Raw genomic sequence first — 27,926 nt, 5'->3', positions numbered from 1 at the left:
ATAAAAACCATATATTTCAAAAGAAATTCAAGAAATAAGTCTTTATTTTTTTGAATAAGAAAATTTATTCCTTTTTTTTGCTTAAAAACTTCATAAAAGTTACGTTTGTACGAAGTAATTAGAAGTCATTATGTCTTTGAAAGCTTAACTCTTCAAGAACTAGCAGCTGTTATTTCAAGAATAAGAAACATTTTACTACTTTTCCAATATTATCGGAAAACGATTTCCGTTTTAAACCTAGAGTTTCAGATACAGAATTCTACTCAAGTTATGCTTAAGGCAAGATGATGGTAATGTTAGTTGCACCTGCTTTGAGAGTTCTGTTAACATAATTTACATTTAATATGCGCAGATGCTACAAACATCTGCAATGCAGCATGGCATTTCGTCAGATACATATCTGCATCATTATGATTCTGAAACGAGTATGAATGCTTATAACTTTAAATGAAATATTTATAAAAAAATAAAGATGTAATAAGTAGCAATACTTAATATATAGGGATTTTGAATAAATAAAAAAGTTTCAGTAAGATTTGACATTAAAAAAAAGAAGAGAAAAAAATGATTTCTTTCGATAAAATTTGAGAAAATGTTCGAAATATGAAAATTAACGAATAAAAAAAGGTTAACCGTAAAAACTTAAATCTAAAAGTTAAAACAATACTCAGAAGGCAATTTCCTGAATTCAGCATATTTTATGAGTAGAAAAACCAAGAAGTTACTAGATGAAAATTTTTTTAAAAAATTAATGTAATTTATAATTTGTTCTTAATAAAACGAAACTGATTAATTACTTACATTAAGAATTTTTGGATAAAAAAAAATGAAGGAATGTTTTAAGTTTTTGAAATGAAATAAGTTAAAATAACTTTTGAAAATAAATTGGAATTTTATAGAATTATTTCAATAAAAAAGCTGAATTACGAAATAAAACATTGTTAATATTTACACGAGAAATTTTATTTACAATAATTTGTATACGATTTATTTTAATTTCAATTAGAAAAAGAGTAAATATAAATTGGTTTCCAAAATTGCGATTTCGGAATTGTTTTCGTTTGTTCAAGAAACAATGAAAATTATTTGTTTACATAAAATTTGCTGTAATTAGAATTTATTTTAATATTTTAGATGAATTTCATAATTTAGAAAGCGTATTAGACCTTCCCGTATTTGAAATAACTTGGTATTTTGTATAATAATTCAAATTTTTAATTAATTTTATTACGAAATGCACGAATTTGTGAATCTTTCGAAAGTTTCGGAAATACAACATGAAAATGTTAAAAAGTGCAATTTTACATTAATTATTGACAACTTTTGAATCTATCTTTTGTACTTCTGTACTAAATACAAAATGGTCATTTTTATTATCGACCTGAAATGTAATGCTAACTCAGCAAATCAAATTTTCTCTCTATTTCTTTTTCGGTAGCAATATAAAAAAATTTATTTGGCAACCAAAATCTCAAACCACGGTTGTGACTCTTAATATGGTAATTCAGTAAATAAAAACTTACAATATGTAAAAAAAAACACATTAAAATTTATTCATGTTTTAAAGTGGACGGATTAACAATTGATAAATCCAATTTTCAGGCGAAATAAGCTATTTCAAGAGAAGATATGAAAATAAAGTTTTGTATTTGGAGTAGTCCTGAAATTCTTGAGTAATTTTTCATCTTAAACAACATCTATAACTTTATTTAAATACCAATTTAACTCTTCAAAAAATAAAAGCAAAATAAAATATAGACACAAACACCATTTAACTCATTTTTTTTCTTACCTTCTAATAAAATAAAGAAACTTTCAGCAAACTTACAGCATTAAAGAAACTTACCAGCAAATATCATGACTTTAAAGGCAAGCATTTTATGAATAAACTGTACAAAGTATCTCCAAGTCATTTTTGAAATAGTTGACTGTTAAAGAAAGAATTCGAATTCCAAAGAATGCTTGTGAATTGTATGAAATGCTGGTTATGTTTAAACGTTGCTGCCAGAATCATATCAGAAAAGAAAGAAAGAAAGAAATTTCGTTTGCGATTTTCCTTTTCGACGAATCGAGTGAATCCCAATAAAATGATTTTTGAGTTCTATTATGGAACAAAGAATGGCTGTCGATGAAAAAGAATTAGCAAATGGAAATAGCATTTGAGAAGAATGACAGATGCATGATTTCCCATGTTGGCTTTTTCTTTTTTCTCGTCTATTCTGTGAAAGCAGGTGACTCATTTTGTGATAGATTTACGCTTTATTTGCTAGGGCAGTTTGTAAATGATGTCAATATCTGATATCTTTTGTTCAGTTCGTACTAGAATAAGCCTCTATTTTTGAATTCACTAAGCTGAGATTATAGAAAATATGTATTTTTAAGAAATTAGTAAAAGTATAGATTAAGGTTTTAAATAGTATATTGGATAATACATTAATTTTATACAATTAATAGATTTAATTTAGTCGATATAACGTCTATTTTGAAAACAACATTGGGGCTATTTTGGGATGGCCCTCGACAATTTTGAACCACTGTTAGATGATGACGACAACTGAGCTGGCACTCCACTTTCGCAAAATCGCACCGCATTAGTTTAGATACTATGACCTATATTCCGAACAAATCCTAAGCCCAAATTGAAATGACTTACATATAGGAAAGTTGGTGTGTAATTTTGTGATTGCGTGTAATTTTATTTAAAATTTTAGTTTTAATTCTTTGGAAAAAAGGAATCTAAAATGCAACTCCGAGTTTTGGATTCTATTAACCGCATGTCATGAATTTATCGCCAAGGATCACATGATAGATTCAATAAAAGTACTAAATATATGCCAAAGATAAATATTTCGCAAATATTGTTCAATGCCAAACTAGGATTTTACCATAATTGGAATGAAATACAAGAGCTGATATTTTAATCAGATAATATAAAAACTCAATTCCATCAATTTTCCATAAGAATACCCTTTTTTTAACGAATTCATTAGGCTTTCTATAAGAATATTACAAAAAATTCGATTCTAGTAGTTATTGCATTGAAATATTGTAAAAATTAGAATTATTAGAAATTCCATCTAAATAAACATTCGCGAAAGTATATTATTTAAAAAAAACATAAAGCTCTTACCTTTACCAAGTTAGATAGTTTGCTGCCATTGATCCAATCAATTTCACTAGTATGAATATGTTCTTCATTTTCTTTTATTGATTATAAATTATTTTGATTAAAATGTTATTAATGAATTCAATACAAAAACAGCTATAACTCAACGCTGTCAAGGTTTTAATGATCTTCTTTAAAAAATGCATGCTGCCTATCACAAAACAAACAAACAATAATTGTTATAAAATTATAAGTGCATACAAAAGAAAAAAAAAGTTCTTAGAACTCTTTGCATGCCATCTAACAGATGTGGAACAATCAATTTAAACGCCGCCATAATCGATTGACTCACACTGGTTTTTGGAAGCAAAATATTATTACATCTATTACTAGGTTCAAAATAAATCTGTTCTGCTTTATCGATGGCCGGCTCATTGGCATAATGATTCATGTATTTGATGTCTATATCATCGAATAAAAATGTTTGAACTAAAAAAAATTCTAGGGCAATGATTCTTAAAAGCAATTTTTATTTTAAACATGTTCGAAATGTTTTATTTGTGAAATAAACTGCTAGAAAAATCTGGACTTTCTTTTAAAAAAGTTTCGAGAAATAAATTAGTTAATTATGTTAAGAAAAAGTATTTCTAGATTTCGTGAGAAAAAAATTGATTAAAATGTATCATAATTTTATAAATTTAATTCTTTAAGTATTTAAATTATCGTCACTCTCGTTCTTGTGATTATCGTCGAATATGAAAATAATTACAAGAATTATTCTGAATGCTTCGTTTTGTCAAAGAATTAAACATTAATCAATGATTAGATTGAAAATCGGAGTAAGAATTATGCTAGAATTCATTTATTAAGATCCAATAATAACACTCACACAACACTTCTTGTAATATTTTATTTCTAATATATATATGTACAAATGCAGTGCATCGCAGTACAAGACATCGAATAGAAAGTGCATTGGAAAAATCGGGCGCGTAAAAGATACATTCCAAAAGTTTCTATAAAATGTCATCTTAATTTTTTTCAATATAAGCTCCACCCCAGCACATACAAAATATAAAAATGGAGACGTGCGCTATGGATACAGTACTGGAGAAAATACTTCCTTATATCTACAAGTAACCAACATGTTTCAATCGATACATCGAAATTATACATTACATTACTTATGACTGAAAGGAATGACGACTGCGACTAACCACAAACAAGTCCTTTTCTCCACACAATATTTTCTAATAACTGCATCTATATTTTGTTTTAAACCAGCGGTTCTCAACCTTTAGTATCTATAACCAACTTACAACATCAGTTTTAACAGCACTATTTTTTTCCAAGTTTTTAATTGCGCTGTTGTTTCCATTTCATCGAAGTTTATAGATTCTTCAAATCAATTTTATAATTATATACAAAGTTTTTGTATTGCCGTATAGAGTATTTCAAAAATAGCTATCGAAATTGTAAATAGAAGTAAAGCGAATCAAAATAAACCTTTTTTTTGTTACCGAACATGGCTCAATATACCACACCAATACGGTAGAGACCTTTGGTTAAGTTTAACTGACTCATTTAATCAGACACATGAATCTGTTACTTAGTCACTACGATTTATCACCTCTTGATTTCATTTTTTGACTGCAAAGTCTAAGAACAAAGTCAGAAACTAAGAACAGCAAAGCCAGTTTGAAAAGTATAAGAACTACATTGATCGATTCTTAAACCTGTGACATATATTTTGAACCTGCATATCATCAACCAGTTTAACAAATTCCGTCGCCAGTGATTCTTCCGGTTTTGGATCTTGTGTTGGGTATGCAATCGGGTTTCAGTCAGAATTATATATATTGTGATGATCGACGAGAATTTACTGTTTTTCTCTATCCCACTGGCTGCAGATTTTAAGTGTTATTATGCTTTAATATGAATTGTCGACAGTTGGAAATAAATTTAGTTTTAGTTGTTGTTGCCCAGTGGTCCTTTTTAATCTGGAATCAAATTACTCACCCGGCTACAGTATTCGAATATGCTTGTCAGTAGTTTCATCGGTATATTCTGTTTCAGTAACATACGCCGGATACATCTGGAATTTTTGAAAATGAAAGGATATATTTATTGTATGTAATATTTTTTTTGAAAATATACGGTAAGTGACATGTTAGTCTTATAAAGTTCATATAAGTGTCACTATGAGAGTTTCGGCCAGGAAATAACATAGAAGCACCTTTCTCAGCAACGGATTAATAATATTCAAGCTGATTAACGAAATCGTCATTGATAAAGGGGATGTACCTGCTATTGAGAACTCCATGCATAAGATACTCAAAGTGTGATCTATTTTGTTAAGTTCTCAGCATTCCTTTTCCATTTTGCACCTGACCAGTTATCAGTTTACCTCTTATCTTTGGCTGTTTTTAGTTTCTTTTGAACCTAAACACATGCCCATGAAAATTCTTTTGAGTTCCTTATTGAGGCTAATCCTTTGACATCTATTAAAAATCTACTTTTGTAGATTTTAATTATGAGCTCTTTATCGGTGTAACGCCGTTTTTGGCACTCTCCTAATCATCATCAGAATGCATCAATTCACTCATACCATCGAACTGGATTGTGTTTTTTTATCGTTATTTATTACAACCTTCCTTAGAAAATAGTGTTTAAACTTGGTGGAGCATATATTCTGTGGCAAACAGAATTAATTTTGTTTCTAAATGCTACATTGTATTCAAATATATCTGGAGCACCTTGTATCTATTAAAAAAGCATTTAGTTTTATATTACATAAAATATAAAATTTTTATTGAATGAAGAGTTTAAAAAATATTTTGCTTATTCCGTCTGACTTTAATGCTTCACAAGAAAATTTCATTTCACAGGTTGAGAACCACTGCCGTAAACAAGAAACTATAACCATCCACTTTTCAATAAATACAATATACAATTTCATACATAAAGGGTAATGGTAAACTAAAGCGTTAATGAACTAATTTGGTAAGATAATACATAATAAAGTATTTTTTTCATGAATTTACCAAAATATGATCAACTAACACTTTATTTCCAAGTCTCTTTTTTCAGGACAGACACTCAGTGCTTTAGTTTGTTCTATCTGTACAATTTTACCAGAAACAGTGTTAGGCAATACCGAATAGTGAATTTCTTTATCACAGCAAATTCCCACACTGCTGAAAACACCGATTCACTATCTTCTCACGTTGAATTCAAACTATGATTAAAATAGATTTTTCCCTATTTCTTTCTCAAGTCTACGTTCGTTCGCTCACTCTGGACAGCAAGTTCTGAACTTTGGCAATGCCGCTCTCGATAGAAGCCCTGCCCACAAAATCCACATCCGTCGCTAGGGCTGTGGTTGCTATGGACGCTCGTCTGGGCAGTCTCGATCGGGCGTACAGAGATGGTTTCATAGTGTTGGTGAAAGGATTCACTTCTACAATAGGATCATTTGTCCACATTTTCTGCAAAAAGTAAATTTATTAGATAAAAATAAGTCACCATTTTCTGAAAAATTAGGATATTTTTGCGTGCAAAATAATTATATATAGAGAGAGTGCAACACTTTTACATACTTTAAAGGATGAAGAGTATTACTCTATGGCAAAATTGTTTTGTCAGAAATTTCGAGCGCAAATGATGCAAAGACATTCACGAGAAAGGTAAACATTTCATTACCTCGCTTAATCATCGGAAGTAATCTCCTCAAAAATTTCTCGCATACTCTATATGCGTACTTAATTTCTCACATACTATGCAATAGGGAATTTACTCCCTTCTTTCGCATAAAATTAGGGACCCTAATAAGGCCGTCAGTGCTTTGCATAGCATTGACGAACAATAATTACGAAACATATATTTTTGGCATAAAACCACCATTTTTTTTGCTGAATCTAACGTGCGAATATTTATTTTGGATATTTCTTTTCCAACAGCCTGAGACCAAATGGACATGGATATGACATGGAAGTACAGTCATAATCACAATGGGGCCGCGGTGGCCTGGTGGCAATGTCTCGGCTTCGGAACCGGAGGGTTTCTGGTTCGAGACCCAATTCCACCGAAGAACCGTCGTGTAAGCGGGTCTGGTGCACGTTAAACGTCCTGGACAAACGCCCTCCCGCTGGTGTGGCGTGGTTTGGAGAGGGGGGTGCCAGCTCAGGTGTCGTCCTCGTCATCTGACCGTGGTTCAAAATTACGAGGTCCGTTCCTAAATAGCCCTAGTGTTGCTTTAAAACGGGACGTTAATATAACTAAACTAAACATACAATATCACGTGTTGAATTTCATTCATTTAAATAAGTGCATTTATGACTTATTACGTTTACATGCAGGCGAAAATACATATCAACTCTTTGATAGATTTGCTAAGAATCTGCAATTTAGACAAACTTGCATATTCTATTTTATGTAATAAGAGCTTTACATTTTGTAGTTATCGAGTTGAATTGCACTCGAATAGCCAACCAAATAGACTTCCTCAGAATGGTTTTCCTTCAAACTTTGTTAGAAACCTGCAAATTTATTTTAATATCCCTGTATCAACTTTTTTGTCTTGTTCAAAGCGTTTTTGTTATCACAAACAAACATAATTCCAAAAATGTATTTTTCGAACCCAGGAATGTTTGAGACGTGGAGACTAGACCAAATCTTGAATTGGAATTTTTTGACGATTACAATACTTTACAATGACGATACTTCATACTTCGTATACGAGAAAATAAATAGTTATTAACATGACAATGTTTCTAGTTTGGAATATACAGGGTGATTAAAAACTTATCGAAAATAGATTTCACATAGGAACGTATGTCCGGAAACTTCATCTACATGGATAAAATGGACAAGTGAAGTGAACACAAGAAAACAGTAAAGCTAAATGAGAAGAGATGTGACCTTTAAAGTACATTCGTTACCAGTAGGTGCTTCACAATAGGTTCTCGAAATTGCGACCATTTACACGAACCTGGGATTCACAGCGCCGTTGTATCACTTTCAAAAAACGCCTGGCATATCACGGTCAATGCCTGCGGCATATCCGTCGAGATATGTAGTATCAATATGACGGAGCCCCATACCATAGCACAATTGTCGGGCGTGATTATCTGAACCGAACATTTGAAGCTCAATGGATCGGCAGAGGTAGACCGATCGCTTGGACACCCAGGTCACTTGATTTATCGCTTGGGCATTTCCTTTTGTGCTGGGCCATGAAAGACCATGTGTACGAGACCCCTGTCGACAGTGAGTTGGACCCTGTTGCACGAATTGTGGCTGCTACAGGCATTTTCCGTGATATATCAGGCGTTTTTGAAAATGTTCGGTGGTCAAGGCAACGTCACTGTGAATCTTAAGTTCGTGTAAATGGTCGAATTTTGAGCACCTATTATGAAGTTGTACTTTAAATTGTTGGAATAAGAGTCGCATTCGTTGCCACTTAACTGTACTGTTTCCTTGTGTTCACTTTATTGTTTCCTTATGTCATTTTTTCCATGCATATGACGTTTGCGGACGTACTTTCCTACGTGAAATCGATTTCCTGACGTATTCCCTACATTCCCACGAAATTTGAACTATAAGTTTTGAATCACCCCGAATATTTGTAAAATACAATACGCCTAATGTGACATGTATGATAAAATACTCTACAGGGCAAATTTTTCGAAGAGGTTAACAAATTTGACAGCACCTACTTTGGGGGCAATAGAGGCTTACCGAGAAAGGTTTAAAAAATATTAATTTGACTTCAAACTATAACTTCACGTTTTAAACCTCCTTGAGTTCCAAAAACAATTTTTTTATATTATATCTGTTTGTGACAAAGATAACTGAAAAATGCTTTGAGCTTGATGGATTACATTTGGTATATGTTCTTCACATCGGTTTTAGATTTCTGTCAAATTTTGAGTGAAATTCAATCACCGTAATATCTGTAAGTTCAAAGTGTACACACATTTCAAATTCAAAACCAAATCCGTCAAGAAGTTGACTTCCTGTCGGTTTGTATCTAGGTAAGCATTGAAAATGTGATAACTTAAAAAGACAATAACTTAAATATATCAAATTAACTATGGGATTTTGTGACTATAACTACAGTTATGATATCAAATTTTGGTTTTAATTCGTTGGAAAAAAGCGTTTGAAATACAAACGATTTTCAGGTACTATTAACCACATGTTGCGATTTATCGCCAAGGATCACGTAAAAGAATCAATACAAGTGCTGCATTTACACAAAGATCAATATTACGTAAATCCTGTTCAATATCATGCAAAAAAAAAAAAATACACGACCTTAGCCAAGATCCAAAACTTTTTTCAGAGTGGGGGGGGGGTTAACACTTTTTTGGAGAGTATATGAGAAAATTTTGGGGAGATGAATCCCCACTAGTTTCTCACTGGTCAAAATTAGAGGGGTTTTTTTAATAGCTGTTAATACGTAACTTTGGAAATGAATCTAAAATTTTTATAATGATGCACATTTTTATGTACATAATACATAGTAACACTTTAATAGTGTTTTTCATCGAATGGAAGGGATTAATTGAAACAGGAAGCAAAAATTTAACTTTCTATAAAGTCTTTTTTATACTTTTTCGTTTACGTAGTATAGAGAAAGTATAGCAATCGCAAAAAATTCTAACTCGAGATTCTGACGAGTCTCCACGTTTTAGACCTCTTTGAATTCGAAAAATGTCTTTCTATCCGTGACAAAGATAAATCAAAAATGCTTCGAGCTAGACGAAATTTGGTATGCAAACTTAAATCAAATGTGCAAATTTCTATAAAATTTAGTGTAAAATTTCGAACAGTCGGAATTCCGACTGTTCGAATATAAGTTAACTCAATATTTACAAAACGAAGAGAGCTAGATAAATAAGTTTCGATACACTGATTTAACATCTATAGTGTAGACATCTGTCATATTTTGAGCGAAATTCAACAATGGGTTGATTGTCTGTCTGTCTATACTTTCAGAAACATAAAAACGTGATAATTCAAAAACGCAATGACTTAAATGTATCAGATTTGATATTGCATTTTGTGACTACAACTGCAGTTTTGTGCCAAATCTTTGTTTCAGTCGGTTGAGAAAAAACTTGTTTAAAGTACAAATTCGATTTTTGGATACTATTAATGGCATGCCAAGGATTAAATGCCAAAACCCTCGCCAAGGATGACACTACAGATTCAGTAAAATTGCTAAATTCACGACAAAGGTTAATATTTCGTAGCTAGTGTACTCAATCAAGTTCCATGGAAGGTATTTTCTGAGATAACACCTTTAATAGAGAGTATGCGAAGACTTTTTTGGGAAGACTACATCCGCTGGTTAATTTTGTGGGAGAGTTTTTTTTCTTCAATCATCAGATTGTCATGCGAACTAAATATCGCAAAACTTCAAACTAAAAAGCAGTTTTTTTAAATCTCTCTCCTCTCTCAATAAAGGATAGGCAAACGTTTAAGAAGGAAATGATTTGATTCATCAAATGAGAGATAAGAATTTCACAAAATATCTATTAGTATATTTAAAATCAAATTCTGATGGGATATACCAATCTTTTAAATCAATTAGTATAATATGAGACAATTTAATTTCGTATAATGATACACTGAATAACTTGTCTCTCACTGTCAGTTTGACTAATCAATGACTGGTGAAAAGGAAACTTACTTCTTCTCCCTCTCTCACCCACTTCAGGACGGCTTCATCATCAGAGTAATATCCAGCACAGCTTATGATAACCATCTCATCTTCGCAACTGAAAAAAAATGAGTTTATGTCATTATTCTTCGTTTTTTAAAACATGATTTACTTGTCACTGGATAAAAAACTAAGCTTGACAAATAATTGACAAATTTATATACAAAATTTGTCAATTATTGATGAAAGAATTAAATAAATTCTAAGTAAAATCTTTTAAAATTTTCTCAATACAACATTTTTGTAAATTTGAAAAAATGAATATTTCCATTTTTTTAAAAGTTGATATTAAAAATTATTTTTACTTTTTTAGTGATATTGACTAAGTTAATTGGCATTATATCTGTAATGTTGAAATTACTGATTGCTTTTTAAAGAATTTACTATTAATGAGTCATAATTGTATATAAAAAATTGATTCAATAATTTATATGTTTTTGAATGATTTTAAAGTATCAAAATCTGAAATAATTACGAGAACCATTTTTTTTAAGGACCAACGCAAGACAACAACATTTAATGAAAAAAAAATGAATTTATTATCAAAATCTATGTTCAAACATCATTACTTTGTGGCATAATTGCAGTGAGGATTTCGGTATTTGATAATTTGGTATCGTTGAAATGTTATCTTTTCTTCGAAGAAAGTTGTCTCAGAGTTAATGAAGCTTCTCATTAGTGTCGATTTGGTATTCTAGTTAATTCTTCAATTCAGGGAAGAGGGAAAAATCGCTTTGATCTAAACCGCATTTTCGATGGAGGGGCAGAAAGATGCAAGTATGTTGGAACAGAAGATCTTATTCAACAAGTTGCTCAAATTATTTTAACTCATGGAAGACGCTGTAATCCCAAGCAATGAACAGATCAACCAACATGCCGAAATTACGATTTAGAAAGAATGAACAATTAGACATTCCTACTCCATATTTTTTCATTAAAAAATATTTTTTAAAAAAAACCTAGATTAATAGAGAGTTTCAAAGAAATGTTAAGATCTATATCATATCATTGACGAAAATATTCATCTAAGTGGATCAGTAATATGATCCATACGATAGGTCTTAGGTCGGGAAAATAACTATATTTGTGCTTAATTTTTGATAATAAATTCATTCTATTCTCTACTCTTGTCTTTTTTACGGCCCAACAGAATTAAAAAAAAACAAACAATCAAGAATTTTTCGATTTCAGATTGATTTGTAATAATCTTAACCAAAAACTTACTATGCTTGTAAAAGACTCCTGATAGGCTTATCGGAAATTTTGATCATTTCCTTTAGATGCAATTCAAAAGCGAAAGCAACTTCTGTACTTCCAAATGATACGTTACTAGCTGTGTCTGATCCTTTGCGAGATGTCCTGGTCCAATCTTGCAACTGAAGAAGGTCATTGAATTGTGCTGTACTCAGGAACTCTTCATCGCTCGCTAAATAAGAAGGTGGAAGATCGGAATCTTCTGCTCCTGGGACTCCTGAAGATCTTCTCGAGTCTGGCAAAGAGAGCGGAGCATTTTTCGAAGGTTGGAATTGATTCGGCTCAGCTAGAATAAAAAAAATATTCCAAAAATGTGGAATTAAGTAATACACTAAAAGCAGTAGTTGATAATTTTTAATTGTATGAAGAATGAAAAATGGGAAGCCATCTTAATAAGTCTTTTAAAATCCTTTAATGACAAAATACAGCTCAAATATTTTTTTTCATTTATTTATATTTAAGCCAGCAAATGGAATCACTCCGAAATTGATTATGTTAGGATTAAACAGTTTTGATTATTGAATTTTCAAGCAAACTGCATTAAAAGCGACAGAATGATTATTACATTGGAGACAAAATTATTTTGCAACATTAAGGTTAAAAAGGCAAGAAAATGAAGCGAACAACAATTTCCAGGCTTATATCCTCGCAAATAAGAAAATTTAGCAAGTCAAGGTTATGATTACTATTTTGTTGTATCATTGATTAATCTACTTATTGTCTCTACACTATTTATATTATCTTTAGAGAAGTTTTGAGAAAACAAGTACATGTGGAAAAGCAAAAAGATACTTATTTTTCTTACCTGTTTCTGGTTTACTGATTGGTTCTTCATCTGGTATTATATGCTTTTGAGGAAGTTGATGATCTGCTATATCTAATGTAGGTGGCCGAATACTAAATAAAGGATAATTGCGACTTTTAGAGGCAGGAATTTCCTCACGTTGCTCCTGAGGCTGTTGGCCTTTCAAAAAAGTTGCCAGTTCATTAGCCTCTCTACGAATAAACGCTTTTATGGAAGGCAATCTACTTTTGTACTCGAATGTGACAGCTCCTTTTTCTGAAATCACTGCCTGAGGTTTCTCCTGTGCCACCCAGGTTGGGATGTCTTCAGCGCTTAAGGATTGGTATTTCTTCTTAGCTGCTTTTAGTGCAGCACTCTGAAATTCCAGAGCAGACACGACCTTATTACTGCCTTCAGATGATACCAAATCACCAGCATCCACATGAGAAAAGCGGCTGAATTCGCTGGGTTCTGATGATTTTCTCTTTTTGTCCTCCGGTGCTTGTCCTGTAGGTTCTTCAGATTCAGATTGCTGGGTTTGAGGCTCTGACACAACAGGTTCCTCTTTCTTGGATTCTGTGACCATTTCTTCCTTAGGCTGGTCTGTTTTGGATTCTTCTGCTTTTTCTTCTTTCGAATCTACTTCATCTTCTTCCCCTTCATCAAATTTTAAACCCTTTTCTTCAACAATAGGAGTACTTATGGTGAAAGAAGTCTTCCGAAGTGCTCGACCGAACGTTCGTGGGCTTCTTTCAATGTCTGGTGGTTGCAAAGATGGACTTCTTCTGGCAGTTGTTGTCTCATCTTCTTCGATCGCTCCGACATCAGAACCAGAGTCCTTGGAGGAAGCACTACTTTCTCTTCGACTGACATTGCTATTTGGAGTTAAGTTGCTGCTTGGACTCTCACTAGCGTGACTTTTTAGATCAGAATCTCCTTCTGCAAGTTGCTGCTCGATTAAAAGTTTCTGTTGGTAAAAACAAATCAATAAAAATAATTTTTTTAATGCATACAAAATTTCAAAAAAAAAAAAAATTCTTAAGAATTTGAAGAAAATGCTCTAAAAATGTCTCTCTCTGTCAAACAAAAGCTACAGACATCTTCAAAATGCAGATTTATTCAGTACTGAAACAGTAAATAATTAATTCCTTTTCATACTAATGTTGCAAAAGATGAAAATAGATTGAAACAACAATTTGAACTTCTAATTTTAGAATCCAGACAGTTATTGTATGTAAGTATTATAACTTATATATGTTTTCTGCTCAAGAATAAAGTTGCATACTGTGAACTTGACTTGTTATTTCATATTTGTTATTTCAAACTTGATTCACTTAGTAGTGAGTAAATGTACAATAGTCAAAAAACATCTTTAATTATAATTTAAAGATGATAATTAATAATTTTTTTTATTTATTATCTTTAACAAGCTGATTAAATGAGTTAGTTAATTAAAATTCTTGAAATTCAGTCATTACGACTATCAGTTTTCTACCGCATCGATTTGTCATCATAAAATTAGCCTCCCAATAAAATGTTATGTAATTCTGATGGTAAAATCGAGAATTATAGGGTTTTCAAAAATGATGCTTCCAATCTTAAATAAGTTTTATAAACTTTCGACGATATCTCGAAAGTTATTTCTATATATTTTTCACACACTGACAGAAAATTGTCTTATTAAAAAAATCAAGAAATAAATGTATATATAATACAAATTTAATAATTTTTTGAGCTATTAAACGCGAATGACCGAAAAAAGTAAATTGTAACGTAGTAAAAATTTTGTATGTGAGTAAAGCTTGCATGCTAAAAATGTCGGAATCCAAAAAATTGTGGGCATACCTCAAGTAATTTTCGAAATATTCACAAAAATGGCAGAATTCCCCCAGTCGATGTGTAACGCCCAATTTTTGAGGGAGTGCATATCAAATTTATTTGCATTTAGAGATCTATTCTTCGTGAAATATACATTTTTTGCAATTTTATAATAATAAGATATATTTGAAGAAAAGCTATGTCATGCATAATCTTATTCATGTACACTACTATAATTCAGTTCCAGTGTTTAAAAAGAATGACATAACTTAAAATAATTTATGATGATTTTAAATGTCATATTTTGATCTCTCTCACATACTATTTGCGTTTTAATTTTTCAGTAGCATAGCAGAGATAAGGGAAGCTTGTGTACGGAATTTTTCCCCCTTTGTTGTAATTAATATTTTACCAAATGTAATTGTTGTAGGGAAAAGATATTATTTTTTTCGATTTCTCATCGTATTTCGGTTTTAAAATGTGATAAGAATGTAATATTATTTTAATTCATGGCGATTCCTAAAGCTAGGTTCCGGGGCATCCATAACCTCCGTGTCCTCCTTCACATTGCTATACAACTGAATCTAAAAGTCAATTTCCTCTACAAGTGCTTTCTTACCTGCAGCCTCTCCTGTATCTGCTTGGCGTGACCAGATTCAGGATTGCTGGGGGGTCTTGGAGAGGAGGGTGCACTGGGACTAGGAGATTTTCGTGCCACCACATCGTAAAAGACCAAGGTGCCATCTGCTGTACCGACCACAGCAGAACTCTCCAAGGGTAAGACGCAAGTGATTCTAGCATGGTTCGTGTATGTTTCATCTACCTAAAGCACGATAAAGAATTGAAACAAAAAGTTATTATTATTTTTTATTCATCTGCACCTGAATATCTATGCTGTCCATGAAAAAAATCATTTCATGTTCAGATGATAAGCAATAATAAGCTAAGTTAAAATAGTTTAATTTTTGAATTTATTGCCTATTTTGTAAAGGAGAAGTGGAGTGTATCAAGAGAATATACAGTTAGGTATTAGATAACGTATATGGTTATAATTGCTATATGATTACGACATCACTTATTTGATTCCATTCCTACTTATATAAACAAGTGTCATTACCAACACATTACTTAGAATTCAAAATAAACTTTAAGAAGATATGGATTAAAGCGTGGCTATTAAGAATGATTTAATTTTAATATTTGCTAGAACGGATTGAGGATCAATATTTATTGGAAAAAATTCATTCACAGAGATCATTCTCATTCTTTTGTTGTAATTCGCTCTAGTTAAATTAAAACAATTTAAATTACTCGATTTCAAACATTGTGATTATATGATATATATCAGTAGATATTAGCTTATACTTATAGTTAAGCTAAAGTTTGAGTTATTAAAAATTAGTTTTAGCCTTTTCAATAAGTTTGCTATCAGAACTGACTCACTACAATATAATAACCGCCTACTTTACTCACCAGTGGTCTCTAGTGCAAAATTGAATCAACCAGACTTCCAAAACATCACTTGTGTTTTACATTATCACCAAAATATACTGATCACCTTCCGTTTACTCTCCAGCAGTCAACAGTGCGAGTCCAGTGCTCAAAATTGTCTTTTGCGATTAATTAAAAGGTGATTAGTGTTAAAAAAAGTCTCCATCAGCTGACTCAACGAGTGAAATTCAAAATTTATATTCTATACTTTTGATTTGATTTTAAATTGAATTTTTCTGTTATAATATAATTGCAAATAATTTTTTTTGTATTATTATTCAAAATATCATGAGTTTAAAATATTGTGTTTTTAAATTTCTTCATATTTATTATTTAAAATTTATTCATAATATTATAATTTGTTGAATTTGAAATTTATGTGCATGCTATTAATAACTAAGAAAAAATGACTTCCCCAATTTAATTAAATTTATGTAACTCAAAGGTTTTCAAAAAATGTACATACAGACATTGTGAACGAAAAAGTAACATATCAAGATTCTTATATACTTAATAATTAATGGCACATGATAATTAGATTAATGTAGTGAATACCCCAGGGGAAATTTTTGCACCTCTGACAGTTATTGAGCTGCCCTCTCTTATCACTGTGTCCAAATACTTGTTTCTTACAAAATACAAATATTTTTTATATTACATTTTTTTTATTTCCCAAATATCATAAGAGTATTTTGAATCTTGTGTTTGTTACATTCATTCATAAGTATTTAGTTTGATATTTTTGAATTTTGCAATTATTATATTCCAAATGATTTATTTGAAATATATGAATCTCACATTTATTTACATTACCAAAAGTTTTATATGAAACCTTTCAATTTTTTACAAGTATTATTTTCATTTCCAAGAATTTCATTACATATTTTTGAATCTTATATTTATGGTTTCAATTCCAAGTGTTTAGTATGAAATATTTCAATTTTGCAAGTATTATTTTCATATCCAAGTTTTTTTACCGGAAGTTTTGAATCTTGTGTTTTTATTTACAGTTAAAATATTTTACTTAAAATCATTATTATACTGATATTTCAGTTGGGTAAAATCATAATAATATTGATGTAATTTAATACTTTATTTTTAATTTAATAATTTTGTTGAGTCAGATTTCCTAACATTTAAAAATAATATATCATTGACAATCCTCTGCAAATTAAATTCAACAGTTGAGTTCCTGCAGAAAAATAGTCAGAATACATGTGTGTAATATATCATTTAATTTTTAATATTGTTCTATTACTGTTGATTATTAAGGTTTTATATAACATTTTCACAATTATAACTCTTGGTCTTTTTTATATTTCTAATGTAAAATGATGAATGGGATTTCGGTATTAATGTTTACATAATGTGAAGGTAAGGGAAACTTTGGTATCACTTTTAATATGCTTTTAAATTTTAATTTTTCTTACTTGACCACCACTGTAAGACAAGGCTGTGTGTAGAGGGCCCCGAGATACTTTCGCGTCTTGAAGTGGGTGGAAAAATGTAATGATATTTAAAACTTTAATTTCAACTTAATTAATTTCCAAGATTTTATCTTAATTTAGCCCTTAGTAACTTCATTCTAAAAATATTCTCTTATTTCGTGATCCAATTCCGCTGTCTCTACTTAATTAGTTCAAGAGAGCTTTATAAAATTGCTGAATCGGCTAAATGCCGACATTTTCACACGCTCGGCGTGAAGGGGTAAAAAATGTCCAGTAAGCACATTCTTTTTTTAAAAGATCCCTGTGTTTCCCTTACATGTGATTGACATGCGTCAGAAATCCCTATCAGAATCTTATTAATATATTAGTACTATAAAGAAATATTTTCCCTATCAAAATCTAAGGTTATATAAGGCGAGGGATAATTTATTTTGTCCCCTCTGCCCCACTTCGGCTTTTGTACTGCGCTGTGGCGGACGTCTTGTCCGCGTCTCTGCTTGTAAATAATTATGATTTCCCGATGGATATTAAAATTAATTTAAAAATGTAAAATGTCTCATCTGTGTCTTCAAACCTGCTTTCTGCTTCACATAAAATAATGCTTACATATTAAAGAAAATATCGTTACACACATATATATAAGGTGATAAAAATTGATGACTACTTGTGAATTCTGAATGTATAATACAAACCATCACATTCTTGCATTCCATATCACATATTAGCAGAACGAGCAGAGCAAATGTAATAAAATTTAAAAGATTTCCTTGAAAATTTTTTCTTTTAATTTTAGAAAAGAGCTTAATTGAAGATTATTATTTATAAATTCATGTAATACATTTTAGATTTTAGTGTTATTGTGGCTCGAAATTAGAACTTTTAAAAGAATCATAAGCGAAAAACCTATAATTTGAATTCATTTCTTTTAGTTCTCCTTTGTCAGTCTTCAAAACTCATCCATTTAACAATAATTTGAAAAATAAATAATCACTATTAATACGAAATTAAATTAATTTACTACTAATTATTATCAAAAATTTCTAAATCCCTTTTGGCATTTAAACTTTTAACCATGACAATAAAAATAATTGCATTTATAAGAAAAACTACTTGTCGAAACTTGGTTGTACGTTATAAAATGTTTAATTTAAATTAACAGGAATTTAATTTAAATTAAATTAATAGAGCAAATGGTACTGAGTCCTTAAAATATTTTTGTTTACGAATTAGAAACTTAAGATAATATTATTATTTTCCTTGCCATTGAATATTATAATATTCATTGGCAAGAAAACGAAAAAAGTTTTTAAACTTTGCTTAGTTTTTATATAAATCGAATCATCTACATTGTTAGTTATTTGAAAGGAAGTTTCAAATTTTTAATGTCTTGAAATCAATGACTAGTTTCTAAAATAGTTGATATAAATATCATAATTAATATAATTCCATGAAGTAAAACTAAATAATTTTAATACAAATTGTGGTTAGATTCAATTACATAGTACCTTTGCCAAATTAAAAAAAAATTTCAAGCGATACCGACCATTATAATGGTTGTCGAAAGAAACTTCAATTTGGTGAAGATGCAAAATCATATTCTCTAATTTCACTCGAACTGTGTAGGTTATAATTTATCTTAAAATCCCTACATAAGATAAGACTTGAGTACCGGGTTTTCGCCAAACAAGTCAAAATCGTGTCAATCATGTCAAAACTCCGCCATCTTAGATGAAAGACAGAAATGATAACAGATGGTTTTTAAAGTTGCTATAAAGAATTAATAGGGTTACATTCTGTAAAAGATCGACCCAAATTAAATTGTAAAAATTTAATACTCTGACCTTTGCACCGCGTGCGTTGTAATTATCTCGAACATCATACAGCAACCGGCAGGTTAGACTGTGTGGGTCCCATAGTTGCAAAATGGACGATCCTCTTAAAGTAATCCAGACACCTTGTTCACCAATCACCATGCGATAAATGTAGTCTAAGCCATTTGACGAAGTTTGAAACTGGTCCAATAAATCTAGAGTTCTAAAAAGAGCATGATAATTAATAATATTAAAATTTATTATTTCATAAATAAAATTATTTTTTTATATGAGCATATTTTACGAACTTTGCAATTCTACCAACAACTTATAATCAAATGTAATTTAAAGAATGGTATTTGAAACTTCATTACCTAATGGCTCTCTTTGATTAGAAAGAAAATTATGAAACGTAATCTATAAAAGACAATGATTATATGCAAAGCTTGCAATTTTTTCCAGATATGTAATGAATTTCCCCCACAATTTTTCGGTGTTATCGATATGCTTCTGGAAATCTTATTAAAATTTAAAAATTCTATATTTTGAAAGAAGCAGTGTAGAATTCAGCAAGGATATGTGCAAAAAGTAAATTTGTTGAGAGTTTGAGTATTTATGAACTTGGTTTTCTATTTGAAGCATGACATAAAAACTTGATTCGTCTTCTCATCTATTTTGTGAATATAATGTGAAGAGTCTATAAATCGGGCTACAGGTCACAAACTTGTATATTATGTTTCAAAAATAAGAATAAATCTGTGGTATATCTAAAATAACTCGGATAATTGATAATTCCAGCTATAAGTAACAGAGATTATATGATTCTGTCACACTCTAAATAGTCCAGTTCATGAATGTGAAAGCCGGCGTCCTGGCAGAGGAGTAGTGCATCTTCCCCGTAAGCTGGGCGTCCTGGGTTCGAGTCCCGGTTTGGGCATTGTTGTTCTTCCGTTGTTCTATCTGTAAGATGTGTGAATGTACCCTCCTGTAAAAAGGGGTTGTGCAAGCGAGAGCGATGCGTGAGTAGCAAAGTCGTACTCTTGGCTTAGTTGGCTCTACTAAAAAAACAAGAGACGCTCCCTAACCGGCTTAAATCTCTGTCTTCGTAACAGCGGGCTTGTCCATGGCAAGTGCCATAAGAAACAACAACAACATGAATATGCAAAATGATATCTCAATCCATAGTTGAGATATAACAATTGAAGAATATCCAGAAATAACAATTGCATAACGAATAAATAACACATGCCATTGGAAACTGTCAATCGTATAAAAGAAACCTAAGATCGATCTGAACTCTTGAACAGGAAAGATATTCAAATACGTCAAGGAAGATCGTGGGATCATCTTGCGATTTTCAACTCGGCTGAAGAAAGTAACCGCGACAACCGTAACTTCTTAAATAACATTAATCTAAATTCATTTATATATAATTCATATACATGTCAGTCTATAATACTATATAAAGCTACGTCGTGTGTTACTGTGGACTAATATATGAGTCATCATATGTTTTTTTTATTTCATTACTCCATATAGATATTTCCTTCGGTTTACGTGAGAAAAAAATAACAGTTTTAAGAGCCTATTTTCCGAAAACAAATGCTAAAAAATGATCCAACCAGCGGTAGTGATTATATCAAAACTTTTTCGCATACTCTCTAAAATACTTGTCATGCCAGAGAAAGCCTTGCATGGCACTGGCGTACAGTAGTTACGAAATATTACTTTTTGGCGTGAAGTTATCACAATATTTCAGGCACGATTTTATCAACTGATTGAAATAAAAATTTGACGTCAAAATACATTTGTAATTACAAGACCTCATACCAAATTTGATATATTTAAGACACTGCGTTTTTGAATTATCGCGTTTACATGTTTCTGAAAATATAGACGGACAGACAATGAATCGCTTATTGGATTTGGCTCAAAATTCGATAGGTGTCAATACTACAGGTGTTAAATCTGTGTACCGAATCTTATCTATCCAGCTTTCTTGGTTTTGTAGTTATCGTGATAGCCTATATTCGAACGGACTTCCTACATACAGATTTTACTCAAAATTTGGTAGAAACTTGCACATTTGGTAGAAACCTGCAAATTTGGTCTAAAGATTGTATACCAAATTTCAATCGTCCAGCTCAAAGTGTTTTTGAATTATCTTCGTCACAGACAGACAGACGCACATTTTTTTAAATCTGTTATTTTAACTCGTGGTGGTCTAAAACATGTCAATTCGTCAAAATCTCGAGTTCGAATTTTTTAATGATTACTATACTTTCTCTGTACTACGTATGCAAAAAAGTAAAAAAAAAAGTTGTCATTTGTATAAGTTTTTTACATTTATGTAATGTTTATGCCAATATATTTATTTCCAAACTGCATATTCATTTGTTTAACATTATTTAGTTTCAAATTTTCATAAATAACTAAAATATTTAATATCTGATAATGGCAACCAAATCATTGTTTACCTAGCACTAAGAATGATAACACTAGGGCCGCAAGCACACCACAGTCTTCTTCCTACCAGTTGTAAGCAAGTAACAGGAATCGTCCCAATCACAACATAAAACACCTCTGGCTTTGGAAGACGTCCTTGAACATTCTACGAAATAGAAGGATTAAATATTATATAATAAAGTCAATCCTTGAATAAAAGAACAACTTAGTAATAAATATTTTACCTCTACAACAGCCAGAGTGCCATCAGCTAATCCTGCAAAAACTTGTTTGACGCCGTCTCTTTGATGTGAACAGAGACTCAAAACACAAGCATTCAAGCATATTTCCCACATTTTTTTCCTGAAAAAATAAAGCATGGGTTGAGTTAAAAAAAAACGTACAGTAGGTGTATTTTTGAAAAACAGATATTTTGATTTGAATTAGAAAGATCCTTCTTAACATTTAAGAAATTTCTCCAAGGAATTTATTAAAGCTTGGTGATTTTTAAGTCGAGGGTTCAGGTGCAACTTTCTATATCTGAAAACTTTTCGATTGGCAGGCCATTTATTAAAGATATTAGGGATCTAATATTAAAAATTTTAATAACCACAGTGGAGTTAAAGAACCACAAAGGTAATTTAAATAATTTAAAAAATAAATATACACTAGGGTAAAATGAAAAGGGCCTTTAAAACTTTTTCTTAGATTTTACTTTGGTAATAGTGCAGAAAAGTTGCCTTTTAGGTTCAAAAACAATTTTAGAAAATTCGGTTACAATATTACATTATCGTAAGGTGCCGCAAAAAGCTTGAAATTTATAAAAAAATATGAAAAAAAGTTGAAATTTTTAAAAAGGCCTTTTAAAACTTTTTCTTAGATTTTACATTGGTAATAGTGTGGTAAAGTTGCCTCTTAGGTTCAGAAACAATATTTAAAAATTTGGTTGCAATATTACATTATCTTGAAGTGCCACAAAAAGCTTGAAATTTCTAACAAAATTGAAATTTTTAAAAAGGGCCTTTAAAAATTTTTTTTTAGATTTTAGTTTGGCAATAGTGGTGAAAAATTAGCTTTTAGGTTCAAAAAGAATTAAAAAAAATTCTCGTTGAATTACAACAATATTTCGCGTGTCGAAAAAAGCTTAAAGTTTGCAAAAAAAAAAAAAAAAAAAAAATGAAAAATTATAAACTTTGATAAAAATATTTTTATGAATTTTTCATTCATATAATGTTACAAAAGATGATTATATATATATATATATATATATATATATATATATATATATATATATATATATATATATATATATATATATATATATGCATTGCAATTGGAAAAATTATTAATTACAAAGTATAATAATAATAAAAAATATTTTTGATGTGCAATTTTGCGTTTCTTACATCTGTATCTTTAATGATTATAAATGTTATAGCTGCAAAATGTTTGTTTCTACTTCATTGCCACACTAAACAGTTTTTTAAAATTAAATTTTGCATATTAACACGTGAGTCACTTTTAGCTCTAATGTATCCTTCTCTTGCGATTGAACCACATACATTTTGAGCCTATTCGGCCACCAGTCTCCCAGCTCTTACCACTGCTTGCATGAGACAAGAAAGCCAGAGGAAGTCGATAACCGAGTTCCCTGTACTATTTAGTTCAGCTTCAGATGTCTTCTGTATAAAGTTTTAACTTAATATTAAACCACACAGGCACTTGGTAGTTTTATCGCTTTTTGCCTATTTTGATGGATCTAGTTGGTTTGCCTCTTTTTGTAAAGAACACTGTTGTTCTTCAGCGTTGTCATTGTCGCCAGTAATAGTTTCTGATGCACTAGTATTTTTTTTTTATCGTTCTTGATTAAACTTAACTACTCTCTGTAGTTATTTACTCTTTCTAGCTTCTTTCTTCCTCAAAGCGCTTGTGGTAGCAATATCAATATTACCTATAACCATTTCCCTGTTAGAGCATTGATCGTTTAGTACCTTTTAATCCATAACTGGCCTTTTTTTTTATACAAGTCAGTAATATCAAATAAACGTCTAGATTCTTCTCTAAATTCTGTGATGTTCAAATCAAATTAATCTGAACATTTTCTGCTTTTAGACTTTAATAAATTCCTGTATTTAGCATGATAAGCTTTTATCATTTGTGAAATTCTTTTCTAGACCTAACGGGAATAGAAGCTCTTGACTATATTAGTTCTATTATGGGAACTAAAGTATATTTCGCTTACAGAAGGAGCCTTCTCTGAAGCAATTTTGAGGTTATGTTTGATATAACAATAGCACTAGATTCGTCAGTAATGTGTTCAACTTCAAGCAAATCACTAAATTTCCCAAAAATAGAACACTCCGATATTTGTCTTGTCTTCACTAATTTAGACTGAGTCATTAAAGCACACAAGCACAAACTAAGAAATCAGTTACATTAATCAGTTACACAATAGTCAGAGAGGAGACTCCAACTGAACTGAACTTGGCAAAGCTACTGATTTGAAACCAGCTCTATCTTTGTTACCGGATGCAGGCAAATCTTCGTTTTACCTCAATAACAACTGCTCCGGCAACTATTCAATGCCATACCAGTGCAATAGTAAAAGTTTTTATATTGTTATTCATATGACAATGCCTAATGAAAGCTTTTTATTTCATAATCAAGGCGCGCAAAAATATTTAAAAAGTTGCAAAAAAAGTGTGTTTTTATGAAACTTTAACGTACTTGCGGCACCTCAAAATATATTCTAATATTTTTTTATATTTTTTATTTAACTTATATTTTTATTAACCAAAAGGCAACTTTTCCGCGCTATTAAAAATTAAAAATCAAAAGTAGATTATTTCGTAAAAAAAACTTTAAAATGTAGCAAAAATTTCAATTTTACGAAACTTTAACGTCCTTGCGGAACCTCAAGACCTACTCCAATATTTTTCATATTTATAATTTATTTTATCTACACCAAAAGGAAACTTTTCCACACTAATACAAATAAAAAAAAATTGATTTTTTCGTTTCACCCTAATGTATATATAATACACTGCCAGTATAGATATTTTCAAACAATTCCTTTGACAATTGAAAGAATATGCGATTTTATTAAAATATTTTCTTTTCACTTTATCATTTCACTATGTTATTTTCGAACTCGTTTCCCAATAATTTTCAAAAAAAGTAATAGCTAAATTTAATTTGTATTTTTAAGGAAAAGAGAAATTCCAAATGTTTCCGTGTTGGCGGCTATTTCTGAAAACAGTCGCCAACCTCTTTAACTGATAAGAACTATTCTTTTATTACGCTATCATGTTTTGGAACATTTTTAAAAAGAATAATCTTTTAAGCTAACATGAAAACATCGAATTCCTCAATTCCTGTTCAATATTCATATTAAATATTTTGTATAAATATACATTAATGTTTACAGCTGATAAATATATCGTAAAAAAAACTTTTTTTTTTGCCTCTGCTGGAAAAGATTGATGAAAGGCAATGGTTATGGCAATGCTCTTTTCTATAGTAATTTTAAGATTCAATTTGGTGCCAAATATTTTGATGAATTTTTTAATATCAGTGGCCCCTGTGATAAATAACAACGATTAGAGGTCACATATGCCAAAAGTTCCACGAACTCCTCAAGTTTCTTTTGTGGTCAATGACAAGGATTAATTAGAAAGCGAGTACAGCTCGAGTGACTGTACTCCTATAGGTGAATCGATTTCAAATCAATCATCTGATTTCATTTGTCCATAAGAAGTCCAGAATTTTCTATTTGTATATTACATGTAATACTCATTTATTTATTGTGAGAACACATGTTCAACAGAGGTATGACATGCTTTACTTTATATTTTTCACCGACCATACAATGAGCAAATATACAGAAGTCTTTCTTTATAAATTCTATATTTTTATATTTTAAGATTCTATAAGATAAATTCTATATTTATTTATGTTTTAAAATTAAAAATGGGTCTTGTTACATTACCTGGATATGGTATGGAAAGCGTGGACGAAACGAGAATACGTCCCGAACAACATGGTATCGTCATTTGGCGCATGCATACACATCACTCTAGATTCGAACTGAAAATCAAATAAATGAGCATGCATCATTTATTTAAAGTGATCGTTAAAATACAGATATATAATAGTTGTAAGTACTGTAATTATATTAAACAAAAATAGAATGTCTATTCAGAGTAAAATATACCTCTATACGAAGTGGGTACATTATATTTTCTTGTAGATGTATCATTGACACCCGGGAGCCATGATGATGACCATGACAAATCCAAATTTTATCTAAAAAAATAAAGCAAAACATAAAATAAAAGCAAAATAAAACAAATAGCAAAATGTTAAAAAAATTGAAACCTGTTATCGCAAGTTTCAAGTTATCATGCGAGAACATTATTTTTTTTTAAAGTCACGTGGTATCAATCCGGCAAAAAACATCAGGTTCTCACATAACTCATTTTGCAATCACCAACATTTCGAAAAGCAATGGTTTTTGGACATCTCAAAATCAATCGAGTTCTAAACTTTTTTTTTCTCGAGGGCAGAAATTTTTTTGTGAGAAACCAATTTAAACTGGTTTTAAACAATCACGTGACTATCAGACTATGTATGCGTCGATATTTAGAAAAACCTGGATTTTTTCATCTCAAAATCGTTCGAGCCCCAAAACTGTATATGGTAAGCATTTTTTTTTTTTTTTTTGCAAAAATCCGGTTTAAATTGATTTGGAATGATCACGTGACTATTGCATTGCGCAATCATCAACTTATAGAAAAGCGATGGTTTTATTTTTCATCTCAGAATCGGTTGGAAATAAAAAAATAAAAATTGTATATATGCGACTTTCTGTATATCCTCTCGCTGTTTCGCCTTCATTCCCCTTTCCTTTTTTGTGCTTCTTTGGGCGATAACTTCTTCTCGATAATCTTCTTTATCATTTTCCAATAATCGTAAAAGCGAAAAATTGATGTCTCAAAAGTGATAAATCGCCAATTTTCTCCCCGTGCATTTTGAGGTTTCAAAAACCCAAACCAAAATAACATCATGCTCTCGCATGGTAATAAAACATTATAGAAGTTTTATCTGTTAATTATTGGTATACATTTTGTTTTAATTCAATTAAAAAAGAACTGCATTCTGAAATGAATTATATATTGAAATCGCACGAGAAACTAAAATGTTTTTTTTTTTGGGGGGGGAGGAAATAATAGTTTTGAAGAAAATTGATGAAAATGGTTGAAGTTGAATTATTTTCAAAGATCTTTCAACCAATACTTAAAATTTAAAGATCATTAGGTATTAAAAATAATTAAAGAGCAAGTTATTAATCTTGAGTTCAATTTAGTTAATATATTAAGGTTTGGTTTTCAAGTCACATAAGCATTATTCTAGAAAGGGCGCGCTCTCTTCTTATTTATCGACATTTAATTCTCGAATTGTACGTAAACCAAACTCACATTTACAATGGATTTCCCTTGGAACCGAGTCTCGAATCAAAGATGTTCTACTATTCTAATACTGTTCTCAAATGTTCCAAAAATTCATCATATGTGATTACACTTAATAAAGGAATTTATTCTATAATTTTTAAAAATTTTGAATTTACGCCAGATTGATAAATTAGGGTAGAAAATTAAACAAAAGAATTATCCACTCAATCAAATATTAATTTTATAACTATGAATGCTCAGAAATCGGGAAATGTTTAAAATTAGGGCAAAAGAAAGTGCGTAACTTGAAGAAATACTCACCCCTGCCCCACACTGCGGCGCATTCTATGAGATGATTGTGAGGCCCTTCGAGCTCAACCTGTGCCATCTAAGAATACAACAAAGGATTTAATTTTATTCAGTAATGCAAGAATACTATTCACTAGGAACATTCATAAATTTAATGATACATTTATTTAGAAAAAGTAATTAATTGTGATATTTGACTATTTAATTGTGATGCAAAGCTTCATTCAGGGATTGAATTGTGGCATTTTTAAATATTTATTAAGCAGAAATCAAATACTTTT

At 30.6% G+C, this 27,926-nt stretch overlaps 2 protein-coding genes across 2 annotated transcripts in view; both read right to left on the bottom strand.

Moving 5' to 3' along the window:
* The window catches only part of LOC129963151 (glutamate receptor ionotropic, delta-1-like), a 36,543-nt gene extending 34,496 nt beyond the window's left edge, over positions 1 to 2,047 (bottom strand). The window contains exon 1 of the mRNA XM_056077260.1: positions 1,847 to 2,047. Coding sequence (XP_055933235.1) covers positions 1,847 to 1,913 — 67 coding nt within the window. The 5' untranslated portion in view covers positions 1,914 to 2,047. The remainder of the gene's footprint in view (positions 1 to 1,846) is intronic.
* Positions 2,048 to 4,070: 2,023 nt separating this feature from the next.
* The window catches only part of LOC129962538 (uncharacterized), a 35,799-nt gene continuing 11,943 nt past the window's right edge, over positions 4,071 to 27,926 (bottom strand). Inside the window, exons 3-13 of the mRNA XM_056076295.1 lie at positions 27,658 to 27,724; positions 26,100 to 26,191; positions 25,875 to 25,972; positions 22,132 to 22,249; positions 21,919 to 22,052; positions 19,472 to 19,664; positions 15,311 to 15,514; positions 12,895 to 13,840; positions 12,060 to 12,375; positions 10,806 to 10,893; positions 4,071 to 6,594 (exon numbers count right to left, since the gene is read on the bottom strand). Of these exons, the coding sequence (XP_055932270.1) occupies positions 6,385 to 6,594; positions 10,806 to 10,893; positions 12,060 to 12,375; positions 12,895 to 13,840; positions 15,311 to 15,514; positions 19,472 to 19,664; positions 21,919 to 22,052; positions 22,132 to 22,249; positions 25,875 to 25,972; positions 26,100 to 26,191; positions 27,658 to 27,724 (2,466 nt within the window). The 3' untranslated portion in view covers positions 4,071 to 6,384. The remainder of the gene's footprint in view (positions 6,595 to 10,805; positions 10,894 to 12,059; positions 12,376 to 12,894; positions 13,841 to 15,310; positions 15,515 to 19,471; positions 19,665 to 21,918; positions 22,053 to 22,131; positions 22,250 to 25,874; positions 25,973 to 26,099; positions 26,192 to 27,657; positions 27,725 to 27,926) is intronic.

The sequence above is a fragment of the Argiope bruennichi genome, chromosome 3, assembly GCF_947563725.1.
Source record: "Argiope bruennichi chromosome 3, qqArgBrue1.1, whole genome shotgun sequence".
Classification (NCBI taxonomy): Eukaryota; Metazoa; Arthropoda; class Arachnida; order Araneae; family Araneidae; genus Argiope; species Argiope bruennichi.
Note: the sequence above shows the minus strand (reverse complement) of the source record. Positions and strands in the feature narration are given on the sequence as shown.